Here is a 15,842-nt window from a genome sequence, read left to right as displayed (position 1 = left end):
AAGCGTGAAGGCATATGCAGAAAAACGAGCGCAAGAAGGTTTCAGATGGGCAAACAGCGACACGCCTGCACTAATCCAACATGGCAAAGGTTGAACGGCAGAAAGCCAAATTCCAGGCGTGACTAGACTGCGCTTCGACTCCTTTTGCTCCGAAAGCTTTCGGTAGAGGTGCACTGTTAACACAGGAGATGCAGAGCACCGAGGTGTAACACCGCAAGTGTGTGGTCAAACACTCGGCGTTCATCTCCTCTTCAAGAGAGCCAAAGTCCCCCAGCACCACTTGGAAACCCTTCCACAATCCTCCGGACTGGATGCAAAACCATGCAGACCACTGTTTTCCTCGGGATTTGGAAGCAAAAGCTGTCTCGGATGATCTTCTCCATGGGCTTTTTGCGGAGCCTGGGTATGGTCACCGGCGCTGCTCCGGGAGTGGGGAAGAGGAGAGCTCCCACTGGCCTCACCATGGCAGAAAAGATTAAATATGAACTTGCAAATATCCCATTTATGGTTTAAAAAGAGCAATGCCACATATAAAAAAAAAAAAAACAACCAAACCATAATCGTGCCCGTATTCCAATTTTCTACAGTGATACATGACTTTATCCAGATTATGCGACCCATCTCACAAGAGGTAAGTTTTCAGAAAACAACTGAACAACAAAACGTATTGAAATTTCCTAAGATAAGGAGAAACGTTTGTTCCAAACTGTGTGTGCTTCCTTTTATCAAAATTTACAGGGGATGTTTTAAAACATTTGGAGTCCCCAGGCAGAAATTGGCTTTTTTTTTTCCTCTTGCAGAGATCTAATTCCGATGGCAACACAAAAATGTTGACAAGTCCTATACTGACAAAATACGGACTAAAGAATTTGTTTTATCTAATGGAAACTGGGGCAAGATAAACCACAATGAATTAATTTCTTCTTTGCCCAGTTTGCCTCTATATATTTCAGATGAAAATCATAAATGAGAGTTTTTTAGACTCCAGGAAGCCTCTACAACAGCTCACCTGAAAGCAACTGGCCTTGTCCCACGTACATAAGGTTTGTGAGAAAAATTCTCTCTTGAGCATCAGTAACTTCGATTTTATTCTTACTTTTATATTACCATTTTTACGACCTTTGCATATGCCCTGCTCTACCAGTTGCATACATGCAAAATAAAAACGTGAAAAGAAGCTGACACATTTACGGGCTTGGTGCCCATTTCAGGTTTAAGGGCTCTCTTGGGAAACGTCTAATTTGATCCTCTAGATGCTGACACTCCTCTTTTTGCCCTTCGGATAACAGCGTTTGCACCCTGGGAGCATTATTTGCATTTCGTCAACAGGACTTCTCATTCTCTTATCAGACAGCTGCTGACCAGAGCTGGGATGGGATGGGATGGGATGGGATGGGATGGGATGGGATGGGGTGGGATGGGGTGGGATGGGGTGGGATGGGGTGGGATGGGGTGGGATGGGATGGGATGGGGTGGGGTGGGATGGGATGGGATGGGATGGGATGGGGTGGGATGGGATGGGATGGGGTGGGATGGGATGGGATGGGATGGGCTCTACTCTGTCCATCGCTTACGGACAAGAATGAAGTAATGGAGGTGAGGGATCTCCTGGCTCCTTCCTCTTCTCCACCATAGCCCCTTCTTGCAGCGGCTGGTTTCTGCTCTCCCAAGGAGTTGTCACAACAGGGAGCACATCTGCCCGGACCAAGAAACCTCTGAAGTTCTCCCCAAACTCTCCTCTCCTCCCCATCTCCATTTTTTTTTTTTGCCCCAAAGGACGGCAGCAGCTGTACCGCCCCTTCCGGCTGACCCCACATCCGGGTTCTTCAAAGCTCCATCTCCTCATGCCCCGAAACTTTGGTGTCGCTGCCCAAACCCCCTCGAGTATCCCACACCCTCCAACACTGCTTCTCTGCCACGTAAGTGAATTTTGCTTCCTGAACTCAGGAACCACCAGCCGGCACTAGAGAGCGACGACCTACCAGAGTTAATTCACGTCACTCGATAAGAATTGCATTTGTGGCAGAGATGGCCCTGAAGGCCTTGTCCAAAGCACAGAGTAATTTAAAAGGCTCCCACTGACTTCAGTCGGCATTGGTTTCCGATGATTAAAGAATTAGCTTTGATGATTTCTAAGGCAAATGAGCTTGTAGAAACTTTGACTTTGTCTTAACGCCTGTGCTTGGAGCGCAGTTACGGCGAGACCTGGCGCCACGAACCCGTCTTTAAGAGAGGTGCCCGAAGATCGAGTAAAGGCCAGCGAAGACCTCGGACTTTGTCTTATTAGAATTCATCCTTGCGGTCAGGTAGGAACGGAAGGTGAATTCCGATATCAACAAGCCTATGGAAGATATAACAAAAGGCTGAAGATTTCTCCTCCTTATATACCACAGTGCTAAAGAAGGAAAAGGAATTTTATTTCAACTACCCGGGCAAAAGACAGTAGTTACGTACCAGGAGTGGCTGAGCGTCCTTACCTCATGCTGTGCATACCTGCTGTCTGCTGAAGACACACTAACCTCATTTCAATTTGGTAAGTTTTTTGACTCAAACCAAAACAGAAACTGCCCCCCCCCCCCATCCCCGAATCCATTGGGAATTGAGAGACGACGGCTGCAACGCCAACACAATGTTACCGCCCTGGGGATACGCTTCAGCCAGACCTCACGCCGCAAGTAGTTACACCAGATCGGTTGAAATTTTCCCTGTTTTAAAGTCTACATGGTGGATCGGTCACTAAATAGGTTGCAAACACTCTTCAGGCTCTACAAGAACGATGAATTATTTCCCTGGAGGTGGTCAAGGCCAGGTTGGACGGGGCTTGGAGCAACCTGGGCTGGTGGGAGGTGTCCCTGCCCATGGGAGGGAGGTTGGAACTGGGCGATCTTCAAGGTCCCTTCCACCCTAAACCATTCTATGATTATTTCCCGTAGCAAGGAAAACCCTAGCAAGGGGCACAGCGTTCCCAAAGGAACACGACGCACAGAAGGAAAACGACCCAGACCCAGACCTCCCTTTTTCCGTGGCAGTTTGAGGTCCATTAACAAGCACAACAGTATGGCCACACAACCAGACAGTTACGCTGAAAGAGAGCGACACACTCAGTGAAGAACTAAACCACAAACTCTACTTTCCCTCCAATCTTACTTTTTTTCCCTTTTTTTTTTTTTTTTTTTTAAACTGAACTGGACACTTTTCCAGTCCTGCTTACCAGGTGCTACTTCGTGCTGAAACCTCTCCTAGGTTTTCCAAACCCGCCTGCAAACATCTTAAACGCGCATTTGAGAAAAAAATATACTGAGGATTTACTTTCGGGCTTCTCTGTAACCTGTCGCTTTTACCCTTTAAAACCAGTTTTTAATCTAGTCAAACCTGACATTTTTAATTTGCGTGTGCCGTGGTGCCAAGAATCATACGGCGCAAACCGAGCTTTTTATTTTATAATTTGTGGACTTCTGCTTTTTTCAGCAAACCATACGCTGAAAGCAGAGGGTGACTTTCCAAAACGGGCTGAGAATCTCCGATGGGTGGCCTGGTTGTGAGACTGTACGAGCTCCCTCGTACAACGTGAAATACGCTCTGGGTAACCTCCAGGGATGCTCCGGGTCAAAGTAAAACCCATCAAAGGGCCTGGAGGTGGCTTTGATCCTCTAAATAACGCTTTTTTGGCTTCCCTAGGAATCATCCGTTGCAGGTTAACTCAACTCACTAAATTGGGGTAAGGTGGTAGCTGTGAGGTGAAGCCGGGGATGTGAGGTTTACACCTCGCTTTGCCTTTTAAACTGGCGCGAAGTGAGAGTTCAAATCCAAATAAACCTCCCAAGATCAGGTCTGAGGTTTCCAAATGTCACCGTGGCCGTGTCCTTGGGGAGACGGCACAGAAATGCCCACTGCTCTCGCTGTAATTGAAAGAAATACTTCGGAATAAATAGGCCTAAAGTTAAAAAAAAAAAAAAGGGGGGGAAAATATCCTAGAAACAGGCTTCACAAGAAACCCAAAGGAGACAGGAGCAGAGGAACGGTGACTAATCAGACATATATTCATGTTTGGAAAAAGTAATGATAATGCCTTGAAAAGTTGACTAAACTTTGCTATTATTAAACAGGAGCTGCTGCTTCGAGAGAAAAGATGATTTATGATTTCTCACGGCGAGGCTTTTTGCACTTTACTCCGTAACCCACGGAAGGGTGCAAGAGGAGCCTGGAAATTATGCTGAGCTTAATTATACTTAATGTGAATTATTCAGGAGTGCAGCAGAGAGACTAAAAATTTATTTCATACAAAGAAGCTTGACATTTTAATTGGTCCTTCAGAAAAGAGACAAAACAATTTCCTCTCCCGAAAATTTACATCTTCCCCAGCAAAGCGGCAGCCTCAGCTGAGCAGAACTTCATTAACAAGATTAATTATGGCGCCGGCGGCTGCCTCCTCAGGTGCGCGGCCCAGGTGAGATGCGCGACCCCCTCCCCGGCGTGTGTCCTCCCCCCTCCCCGTCCCCGGCCGCGAAGGCCACGGATTGAGGGCACCTTACCTTGGTCATTAGCCATTTTGTCAGGGTGCTCGGCTGCAAGAAAGAGAGACCGTCATTAGAGGCTGCCAGCTCCTCGCCGGCGAGGTGACGCGTTAGCGGGGTGGCGCGGGGCGGCCGTCCCGCGCCGGGCCCGGACGGTGCGGGAGGACAGGAGGGGTTTTACCTTCCCCGTTTTTCAGAGAGATCCTGGAGAACCGAGAGGACAAAGACAGAATTATCGAGTCACAGGGCATCTCCAGTTGGACCCATAGGGGTCATGGAGCCCAACTCCCCGCAGCACGGCCTAACGCTAAACTACGAGCATCGTCCAGACGCCCCTCGGACACCGTTTGAACCACACCTTGTAGCAGATATTTCCAACCGTGACACCTTTACCGCAGCACTTTTTCATTCTCCTGTGCTTTTTCCATACGATCCGGGACACTTAATTAAGCGAGAAGGGAAAGGAAGAGAGAGAGGCACCGCTTCTTTGAATAATTACAGTCAAATCAGCTACACGTGGAAAACTCGGTCTGACTTATATTGTCATCGTTTCAGCTTTTTTACAAAGGGGTTTAAAGCTATTTACATGTTTTTGCATAATAACCATAAAAGATAGCGGGATCCGAGGTGCACCAGACGAGGCTTCAACATTCAATAGATGTATTAAAAGCTTTCCTGCACAGCTACAACTTCTGACTATTTATGATACGGCCGAGGGAATTAAACTTTAGGGTAGAGCGTTAACCAGTCCTCTGCTTAATAAATTATGCAAGAATCTGAAGCACGGGAAATTGGGGGAGAGGGGGGTTAAGGGGGGGAAAGAAGTGCTTTGGCACGTGAATCTGGAAGTCAAACAACCACCGCCTGCGGGGGCAGAGCGCGCTGCTCCCCGGGGCTGCTAAAATCCCGACAAAACCTCCATAGATCATGGCCTGCCGCGAGGAACAAAAGGAGGTACTGAACCAGCAGTGATTTACATTTGCGGGCGCATCTACGCGCTCCACGCCTGTGGCAGAAGGGGAAGAGCTCCTTCGATGACCCCCAAACCCTCAGGTAATTCTTATTTTTCCCCTCTCAGGCTTTTTTTTTTTTTTTTTTTTTGTACGGATGCAAAGAAGAAGAGGGGTCTACGGCGCACGTTGCCTCCAACTTTCTAGAAATCCGTGAGCCCGCGCTTCCCCGCTGAGCCGTCCCCGGGTTATCACCTTTCCCTTAGGACAAATCTAGTCATGAAAACAGGAATCCTCGCTCGCAGCTGACGTTACCTCCGCCCAAGCGGTGATGCCGCTTAGACGCTGCCCTGGCCATCCCCCAACACCTCCAGCGCCGCGCGACGCCGCGGCCCGGGTGGGCGATAGCTGCGGCGGGCAGGTGATGGGGGTCCCCGGATGGTGCCGGTTATGAACGGGGACGCGCTGGTGCTGAACCGCGGCGCCGAGGCAGCATTAGAGGGCACTGCAGGGCTAGAAATGCTGCCCCACGGCATCCCTGCCCAAAGCGGGGTCAAGGCGGGGGGGGACCGGCATCAGCGGCGGTTTCAGGGCGCTTGTGGCAATGGTCCAGTGGCGACTTTTAAACTGGTGTCCCGTGGAAAGGCCGTGGATAGTTTTCCTCGCCGATCTCGGCACGATGGGAATATCTGAGAGTGCTGTGAAGCTCAGCCCATGACCTCTTCTTCCCTCTCTCTCCCTCTTTCCACTCTTTCAGAACACATCTGCTCCGGTGTTTTATTCATGCTCGACATTATGTCTACAGGCGCATTAACAGGCAGCTTTTTTTTCAGGTTATATATATTGATGTAGCGTTTTGTGCGATTCCGATAAGCAGAACGCTTACGCGTTCATTTTCGGCAATTAAAGGAGCTCAGCACACAAGGTCGGTTTGAAATCCAGAATGGGTACGGCTGAGCGGAAGGAAGCAAAAGCACATTTAGCAAGTGCAGTCCTGAGATTTGCTCGTTTCTATAACAGATGAAAAAAAAAACCCCAAACCCAATAACTAAGAAGTTATTTAAAAGCTTGAGGAAATCCTCCTCCTTGTCTGTCGCCGGTTCATTCATTCAATCTGTAGTTGTCGCGTTTCAACGGGCAGTCGCAAACGAATTTCAGATTATTTATTTACTTCTGCAACTTCAAGAACTTCCAAAAATTTATATGCCATAGAAGTCATGTAACTTGGAGAGCCGGAATTTAACTTCAGGGGAAATCCATGGCAATACACCCTGAAAGGCTGCAAAATATGCATACTATTTGGGCGCTCTCTGCTTCTCTTCCACACATCATATTTACTGAAATCACCCAGATTCGGTAAGCGGTAAGAAAAAAAAACCCCTAGTAACGCCCTCTAATTTTGGCCTAAATTATATAACCGCAAAGCAAAGGTGGGATGTTCAATCCCTTTTTATCCTTCTGTTGCGGGTCCCTAAGAATGCGCGTAGCAGATTCTTCACGCTTTACGTGATAAATTTAAGCTGCCAGACCATAAAAAATAAAGCAGATCCTCGACTGATGGAAACTGCCGGAGAGCGATTGAAGTTACCGGTGTAACGCCGATTTACATAAGGGAAGGATTTGCCTCTTTGCCTGTGTATCACGGTCCGCGGAGCTGCGGTGGAAGAATATAAACTCCTCGCTCCGCGGTAGTGGTATTTACTACTCCACGTTATCTCCTTCTCACAGATCACTACGTTTTCGTTAGCAAAGGAAAATCACGACAAACGCGCACGTTGCAACGACACCACAAGCAACGGCTGGGTTTCCTCGGAGGGAACTTTACGTGCTATAATATGTGAAGGAAGGCAGCAGGGGACTCAAGAGGATCTTTGACGCTTGTTCGGTTCCTCCCGGTTTAAAACTTCCTCTGATCGGGACACGGGTTTGACACATCACCCTATGGCACGTCCGCATCTTCTGGTAGTAATCATCAAGGGCAGGGAAGAAACAGTTCTGCGTAATTCGCAACGCACTCAAGACTTCGGAAAGTCTTTTCACCTCAAGCGTAGGGCTAGATTTGTCAAGAAAACCAGTTGAATAGTATTGAACGTGACACATTTAGGGTGGATATGGTTAAGTATTCATGGCAGGGTATTAGACATAGTCCTTGTAGGATATTACAAGATGTAACAAATGTATCAATTCATCTTTTTGGTATCTGTTGATGCCGCTTGATCTAGGATTCATTTCCCAAATGAGTTTTACGGTACTTAGGGTAAACATTACAAAGTAGGCGCTATCAAGCGCGTTAATCTTTTGGTTTAGTTCGATATCTGGGTCTCTGCATCTTTTCATATCTCATTAGTCTGCGGTTATTATATTTTGATGCCTTGACTCGTTTTAAACTCACTCTTAATAGACCTCTTCCGCTTGGCCCAAATCGCGAGCGCGAAATGAAGTTGGCGCCACCCCGCTTGATAGAGACGAAGCGCCCGCCAAGCGCTATCCCCTTCACGTCTCCTGGCAGGGGAGAACAAATAATCAGGATCTTACCAATAAGCCATCCCAAGTCAAACACGACTTGGACAAGTCAGCCCTGCAAACCTGGGCAGGAGGTGATAAGCTCGGGACAAATTGAGCCAATTTTTCTTTTTTTTTTTTTTTTTTTTTTTTTTTTTTTTCCGCCCGACTCTCTCGCTAATTCGTGAAAAGTGTCGTAGGAGGCTTTTCGCTCCCCGCCTGAATGGGCGAGAGCGTCTTTTAGAGACACCGACAGCGGTGAAGCCGAAAAAGGACGAACTCTCTGCCGGGGCGGCCGAGGACACCGGCTCGATTCACCCACAGCCTTCCGTCGCGGCTGAAAATGGAGTTTCCCTCCCGTCTCCTCTCATACGCCGCGCTTCTCGCCTGGAATAGGTTCGCTGTTTATGTCATTGGGAGTGTTTTTTTCATTAATTACCCGTCTTTTTCAAAGCAATTTCATACCTTCGTGCAAATGAATGAGTGACAGTTAAAACACGAGGAGCAGAGCTCCTTGCTTCCCACTCCCGGTAATATTGCTTACATCTTCATAACTAATAATTTCTGGGTAGATCGTGACAGACCTTCACACAGAGAAGCAGTGGGGAAGAGAGAGGAGGAATCTCTCTCCGTGTTAATTTGAAATGGAGTCTGATACAAGCGCTGCTCTCACAACCACACCGGCGCTGAAATACCAGCCCCAAAAAACCCCCAAAAGGGCGTTCTTGTTGTGCCTGCTCCTTCTCCCCGGTCACGAAGGAGCGGGTATTAATTAGCCTGTTAATAAGAGATACTGAAAAAACATCGGGAAGAACTTCCCCCGTGCAAAGGCAAGTCGCATCTCAGTTTGCTGAGATTTTTAATCACAATTTTGCATGCCTGCTTCGGGGATAGGAGTGAGTCATTACAGGTCCCTCCAGGAGGCTCCAAAATGAAAAGGGACCTCCCTAGAGAAATCCCGTCAGACCCAATTAGCTTTATTAGCGATGGTAGAAAGTTAGGTGGTGTCAGAGTGCTTTCCTCCAGTTGACTGAATTTAAAAATATAGTTACTGCCTCATTATGTGGTTTACTTTTGTCAACTACTGTATGTGGCGTTTTGCTTTTATCTCTCAAGAATAGTTTTGAGTAGGAAGATCTCTTCTGGCTGACACGGAATTAATTGCAAAGCTCCCGCGGAAGCATTAGAAAATTCTACGTATCGTTAATATCCAGATGAGACAGATCCAAACCTTTCAGCGTCCGGAAGAAAATAGGATCGGAGAGGGGCCCCACTCCCTTGGAGTTGCGAGCTTGGATTCTGAAGTAGTAGACGGTGTCCAGGTTGAGGTCCATGATCTGGTGGGTGAGCCGGTCGCCGCTGATGGACTCCATAATCCAGTCGTCGATGGGAGCGTTCTTGTCCAAAGTATAGAAGAGGATGTAAGCTGGATAAACACAGTGTCTCGGTTAGTGCGGCAATCAAATTTGAACGCGTTTCGCTTACGAAACACAGATAAAATTCAGATTGCTTAAAAATCAGGGTTTTCTTTTTAAAAGCGGGGACGGCAGGTCTCCGATCAAAATAGCTCTGCGGAATGTTACGACAATGCCCATCTGTCCATTTTTTTTTAGAACAAAACCACAAATACAGTATTCGCTCTACGACATATCGATTTAACAAATAAAAAAAAAAAAATAGGCAGCACACGTTAAAACGTCGCTACGAGTACATTCCTCAAATTCAGGCGCACCGCTTAGTCTGATAGCTGCCGTAAAACCGTAGGATATAAGTCTGCAGTGTTTCGGCGCTGAAATAAAACTAAATGGCATTAATGATCCACATCAATTACTGGGGGCTTATGGGAAGCCACGCAATATTTCTTGGCAAAGGCATGGGGAAGTATTTTGGGGAAAAGAATGAAGAATGAAAAATGTTGGTAACTCAGAAATTTGGTAACTTCAGAGTACGACGATAACTACTTCCCACTGAACAAAACTTAAAATTTTAGAATGCAGAGAGTAGAAGCACCCGTGTTAGGAAACGATAATAGTTTGTAGGAACTACCCTTGCCAGCGAGCGGAATTTTGGGAAGAAGAAAAAAGCCTGTAAGCAAGGCTGAGGGGTCGAGCACGCCCTGCAACACCAGTCTCTGCCTAAATTAGAAAATACCTTCTTTTTTTTTTTTTTTTCCTGAAAAGCTCCCTGGCTAATTACTCACAGGCAAAAAACCCACTCTAAGTCTGGTCCTAAATGCCGTGCCGCAGGAGTGGGGAAAACCCGAGCGGGTCTTCTGGACTTCACCTTTGTGCCCGGATCCCCAGTTACGACAAGCTTGGCCTAAACCTTATTAGTGCTATTTCCCTCTTCTCTTCTGAAACAAAGATGCTTTTTGAAACTCATTCCACGTAAATGGTTGCACTGGTCATGGACGGGCAGCGTTAGGATGGAAGCAATGCGTTTTTCTGTTTGTTTTTCTCTTGTTTTGTATTATGGGATTTTATTTAGAGGCTTGTACTTTTATATATATATTAATCCAACTGACCACGACAGTTGGATTAATATATATATAAAGCTATGAAAAAAAAAAAAAAATATGTTTCTCAATTTAACACCAATACACTCACTCAAGCACTTGGAGGGATGGAGATTTGGTTGTCGGGGACATTTCTGCTCTCCACAAGGAGAGCTTCCTCTGCTTGATGCCGCTAAGAACCATTTGACCACATATGCAGTAAAAAAACCCCAAATCCTACGAGAGTCATTCTTCAACCAAGCGCTCCAAGAAGGAATTTTGTGCACGGATGTCAGGGGACACAGCCTGAACGCTGCTGTCAATGGAAAAACCCTATAAAAGTCGCTACCGCGGATTCCTTTGACACCTCGGAAGTCAGGAAAGCTTTTCTTTCCTTTTGTCTTTCAGTCACCGGGGAATCAGCACCGTTAGCACTGATTTCAGTGCGTTGGCCATCAGAACGATCATTTCTCCTCTCTAATGGCTCCATTCGGTTAGTGTAAACAGAGCTATTTTATCAAAATATCCCCCTTTCGGACGCGGTCACGGATTGTACGGTCCTGACGATAACGTAGAGTGAAATTACACATAGTGATCCAAGTCTAACCTAGGAAGCGTTATTATGGGGCGATGTCCGTAGGGAAACATATCCTTATTTTGTTGGTACTATAAATTGGGATATTTTCCCGGTGTAGCTCACAACAGCTCGTGTGATGCCAGCAAAGCCCCTGCTCAGTTCCAACTGTTCCTATTCAAGTGGTTGTAGCCACGTGACCGTAACGTGTGTTTTTCTGAAGACGAGCAATATTTCTCCTAATAATTATGTGCCTCTGAGATGTCTATTAACAGCCTAAAATCATCATTTAAATGCAAAATCTCAGATAGAACTCTACTATATTTTTCAACCTAAATTAACATTAAAGGTTCGTAATGGATTTCTTAATTAGGCACCAAGGTTCTATGTCATATTTTGGAAAATAAAATCTGTCATTGTGAAGCATCTACTAAATTCAGTTCTTGTCAGTCAATAGGAGGGTGGTTTTTTTCCTGATCATCGTTGCCTTAAATTGTTATTGTAGAGTTAAATATCTACCGATAAATTCTCCCATTATGCGCTGCACCGAGCAACCTATCATTATATATATTATGTACTGCATTATTGCCAAACAAAGTACTTATTATTACTCATTTCTAATTATCATTGAGCAGCACGTGCCACCAAACCTGTGCTTAGAGTGCTGCTTTTTTAAACTTATATCGCTGCTCTTAGCATTTAAAAGATTTACAGCCTCTGAGTTCTAGACCTTGCCGTATTCCTAAGGTTGCCTTGAATCCTAGGCCAAGTTGGCTGATAAAAGAGAAGAGAAAATACAATAATGTCAGATCAAATAGCACCCAGGGAAAAAAAAACCAAAAAACAAAACAGACATAGAGAGTGAAGGCAGCAAATGATGAGAACAGTAAATAAATGGGGAATACAGGATAACGGTAATGTTTACCGGTAATTTTTCCATTGGCATCCAACGGCGGCTGCCAGCTGACAATGACGGCTCGGGGCTTCCCTTCCCGTGTAATGACCGTCAAATCCTTGGGAGCAGAGGTTGGAGCTGAAAATAGTGAAAAGAATTGAAAACAGAAGTTATTCACCTTCTTTTGAGTTCCTCACACACCCACCGTAGCAGGCATGAACTACCCAGTAGGCGTCTGCCGCTTTCTTAGATCCTTTCAAACGCGAGTGTCCGCAGATGCATTTCAAACACGTAACATATAATTTGTCTCGAAATGATATTTTAATAGTGGCAATTGTACAAGACACTGCGTGTGGATACATCAGGATTTGGTGGATACTTCTTATCCTTGGTCCTTTCTGCTAAACAACCACCGAGGTAGCCAAGAACATCTAATACACTCTGGCAGCCCGATACATTTAATAGCAGTAATAATATTGCAGCTTCTCTATGTATAAAAGAAATATAAGCGTGTATATTCATTAAATAGATGCTCAGTTTGGGACATTTTAGACACGATAGAAAATTCCTAGCTTTTCTAGTTCCGTTCTATTGCACCCTGCTTTACTAACGCTGGCCAGGCAGTCCTGCGCGGTGGCTCGGATATTTTAAAATCGTATCTTAAGACTGTGGAGGAGAAAGGAAAAACGGGCGATTGTCAAAAAAAAGTTAAGAGCGAGGAGTAAATATATTGGCGCTGCGCTCATTGTTGGTTTACTTGGTTTTGATACAGGCTGTTGATGGCTTGGAGCGTATAGATACCACCACAGCACGGAGAAGACAGTGCACGAGCAGCCCGTCATCTGCGTCCTACCCATACGGCCACTAAACAACTGCCCTGAATGCCTGAAGAACTGCTCCAAAGTCACTTTAGGAGGTAAAGCTTTAAAAATCTGTTGGGTGACGCTGAGCTAAACCAGCCCGATCTAAAGCACAGCCGCAAATCTTCAGGGTGATGAACACTCAGTGATCTCAAACGACAAGAAGGACGGGAAGAGCCAGCTGCCGTACAGGCTCTGCTCACAAGGAACCAATGTCTTTGAAGTAATGCTGAGCAGATGGTCTCGCAGGATTTGCACAGTCATAGAATGGTTTAGGTTGGAAGGGACCTTGAAGATCATCCAGTTCCAATCCCCCTGCCATGGGCAGGGACACCTCCCCCCAGCCCACGTTGCTCCCAGCCCCGTCCAACCCGGCCTTGAACACCTCCAGGGATGGGGCAGCCACAGCTTCTCGGGGCAACTTGTCCCAGCGCCTCATCACCCTCACAGGGAAAAATCTCTTCCTAAGATCTAACCTAAATCTCCCTTCTTCCAGTTTGAAGCCATTCCCCCTCGTCCTATCAAGCATCACTTGAGCTTTTCAGAAGTGGCATCCCGAAAGCAACCAAGAAATCCGCACACAGAAAACCAAAGTTCCTTTACTGTTGTTGTATTACTAAACAGGCGACTACTCGCCAGCTGGTGCTCTCCGTGGCAGGTTTGTGGTGGATTCTCTCTTTGCTATACGTGCTGGAACAACACGTTCGGTCTGGTACGTCCAGAGCCCAGTCCCACCGATGGGACTCCCGGCGCTTCACTTCAGTCTGGTCACGTTAACTGCTCCGCGCTGGAAGCATCTTTCTCATCCTGAAGTAGGCAGGTTCCAACACAAGCTCACAGATCGTTGAGGAGACTCTTAATCCTCGGCAGTGCCGGGAGCTCCCGCACTGCTAGGGAAGTTTGTGTTATTATCGATGCGATGATGATGATGATGATAGGGTTGTGTTGCATTTAAAAGCCATTCAGCTTATAGCCAGCTCGGGACACTGGCTCATCGGGTTGAAGTACTACAAGAAACATCTTGGACTGCCTTGCTATTTTAGGGAACAGCAAGAGAGAACCCTTTGCACAAACGACTCCAACTCGATTTTCCAAGCAAAATTTTCCTTCTCTTTACTTTTTCTAAGCATACTCCGCAATCTTCTCCAACGTCAGAGAAATGATTGTATTTCTACCCAAGTGCACCCAACTGCCTGGATGGATGCAAACAGCATCTTTCCCTTAAACACTGTTTTCCTTTCTCTGATATTAACCCTTTGGACATGTTTTCATGAACTAACCCTTTTCCTTCCTAGAGTTTCTGTCTTTTGAGGGGTTAAAACTAGTAGAGCCCGTAAGCCCCCTCCTGTAACGCCGGCTTCCCGTGCTGGCGATGATCACGCGAGTCCCGTTGAGCGGCTGAAGTTGAGCTCTGCTTTCAGCAGATTGCGAACGTGAGATATCACGAGAAAAAAAAAATAAAATCAAAGTTTTAGATGGTTCCCTCATCACTCATTAACACCCCCTCATATCAGTACGACTTGCGTAGGCAGATCTGGGGCTGGAACTTGGCTCCGAGAGTTGCTTTTGAATTACGGGCGTAACACCTCTCCCCAGCCATGGTGGTAATCTCCAGTGAATTCTGTATCGATGCTGATATGTATGTTCTTTAATATCATTACGGGAAATCCAACATGCGGAATGGGTACAAAATAGGCAATAATGATCAGCGGCGCAGGATGCCCTTAATTAAGAGAGCTGCTCCATCAAGCTCAGATAATTGCATCGCAATCACACGGGAAAATCTAAGGACACATATATTCTTTCTTATTTTCCCTTTGTTAACGAACTGGCGTGTACTGTGGTTTTCATTTAAAAAAAAAAAAAAAAAAAACAAGACAAACCAACAAATCCATATTTACCAGCAGACTTCATTTGGTATCTGCTCATAGAAAGTGATTTGCCATGGCGCCTAGAGGGTTTTCAAGGCCAGCAGTCACCCTCAGGAAAATATAGCATGTACTAGACTACGCTGGTGTCCGAATGTACGTTGCTGTAGACAGACGGAGAAGAAAAAGATTTTACGCGCAGCCACAGACATTCTGATCTACGGACTAGGGACCGTAGCGAGATATATAGGCAGTGACAAAGGAAAATCCCGTAGTTCTGCGGTATCCGGCCTCACGCAGTTCAGCGGAGCTATTTAAAAGCAAATCTAGTCGGGATTTTCAAACTGGGGGCTCGATAGCTTATTTTAAAAGAAATGCAAATGCAGTGGAAGCCCCTACCCTTGTTTAAAGGCAGCCCAGGGATCAGGATCCGGGCTTCCATTAACGCCTGTGTGATAACGAGAAGTAAAGCCCGGCCGTACCATTTCCCTACTGCTGCTAATTGAAGGCACACAAAAGAGAAAGAAACAATTAAGTTTTGGAGAGGATGTTCTTCTCTGCAGCGATCGCTACGCCTCCATCCCTTTTTCCAATACTTTCATCCCACTGAACTAGGGTTACACGCAATACGTCGCCGGTGTCTGTTATCAAAACTGCATTTAGTCCCCTTCAGAATCTGAAGTGTCTTTTCAGGCCGCGGCATTCCTGCTTGGAACATACCGCTCAAATGCTCGAGGAGAGCAGCTAAATTAAGCCTTCAAAGTCGATTTGTTTATTATAAGCCTATTGTTAATCTTAACGATGGCTGCTTGCTGGAAATGAAATACAGATGCATAAAACCACTGATGCCTTTACCCACCTGCCAGCAGGGCATGAATACAAGTCACCATTTTGCACCGTCCCTTTACAACAAATAACGTGCAAGCTGAAAAGACTGCTTAATTGTTGGGGGGTTTTTTTTAGCCCCCCCCCCCCCCCCGCCCGTTTCTCTCCCTGTCTCTAATTTTCCACGCAGGGTTTCAGCCGTGGTAGCTCTGACCGTAGGTCTTGGCTGGACCGATGAGTTGGTCACCGGCACAGCGCACAGGTAAAATGCGTCCCCAGAGTATTAGGAGCAGAGCTGGGAGTCAAGTCCTTGAGTCAAGAAGGACGTGGGGGAGATAGAAGATAGAAGCGGTCCCCGAG

At 46.3% G+C, this 15,842-nt stretch overlaps 1 protein-coding gene across 1 annotated transcript in view; it reads right to left on the bottom strand.

Annotated features, from left to right (window-relative positions):
• DCC (DCC netrin 1 receptor) overlaps nt 1-15,842 on the bottom strand; it is a gene marked incomplete at both ends in the record, with an annotated part of 609,880 nt that overhangs the window by 44,426 nt on the left and 549,612 nt on the right. The window contains 3 exons of the mRNA XM_082497412.1: nt 4,533-4,565; nt 9,198-9,392; nt 11,960-12,067. Coding sequence (XP_082353538.1) covers nt 4,533-4,565; nt 9,198-9,392; nt 11,960-12,067 — 336 coding nt within the window. The remainder of the gene's footprint in view (nt 1-4,532; nt 4,566-9,197; nt 9,393-11,959; nt 12,068-15,842) is intronic.

The sequence above is a fragment of the Vanellus vanellus genome, assembly GCF_965231255.1.
Source record: "Vanellus vanellus genome assembly, chromosome: Z".
NCBI lineage: Eukaryota > Metazoa > Chordata > Aves > Charadriiformes > Charadriidae > Vanellus > Vanellus vanellus.
Note: the sequence above shows the minus strand (reverse complement) of the source record. Positions and strands in the feature narration are given on the sequence as shown.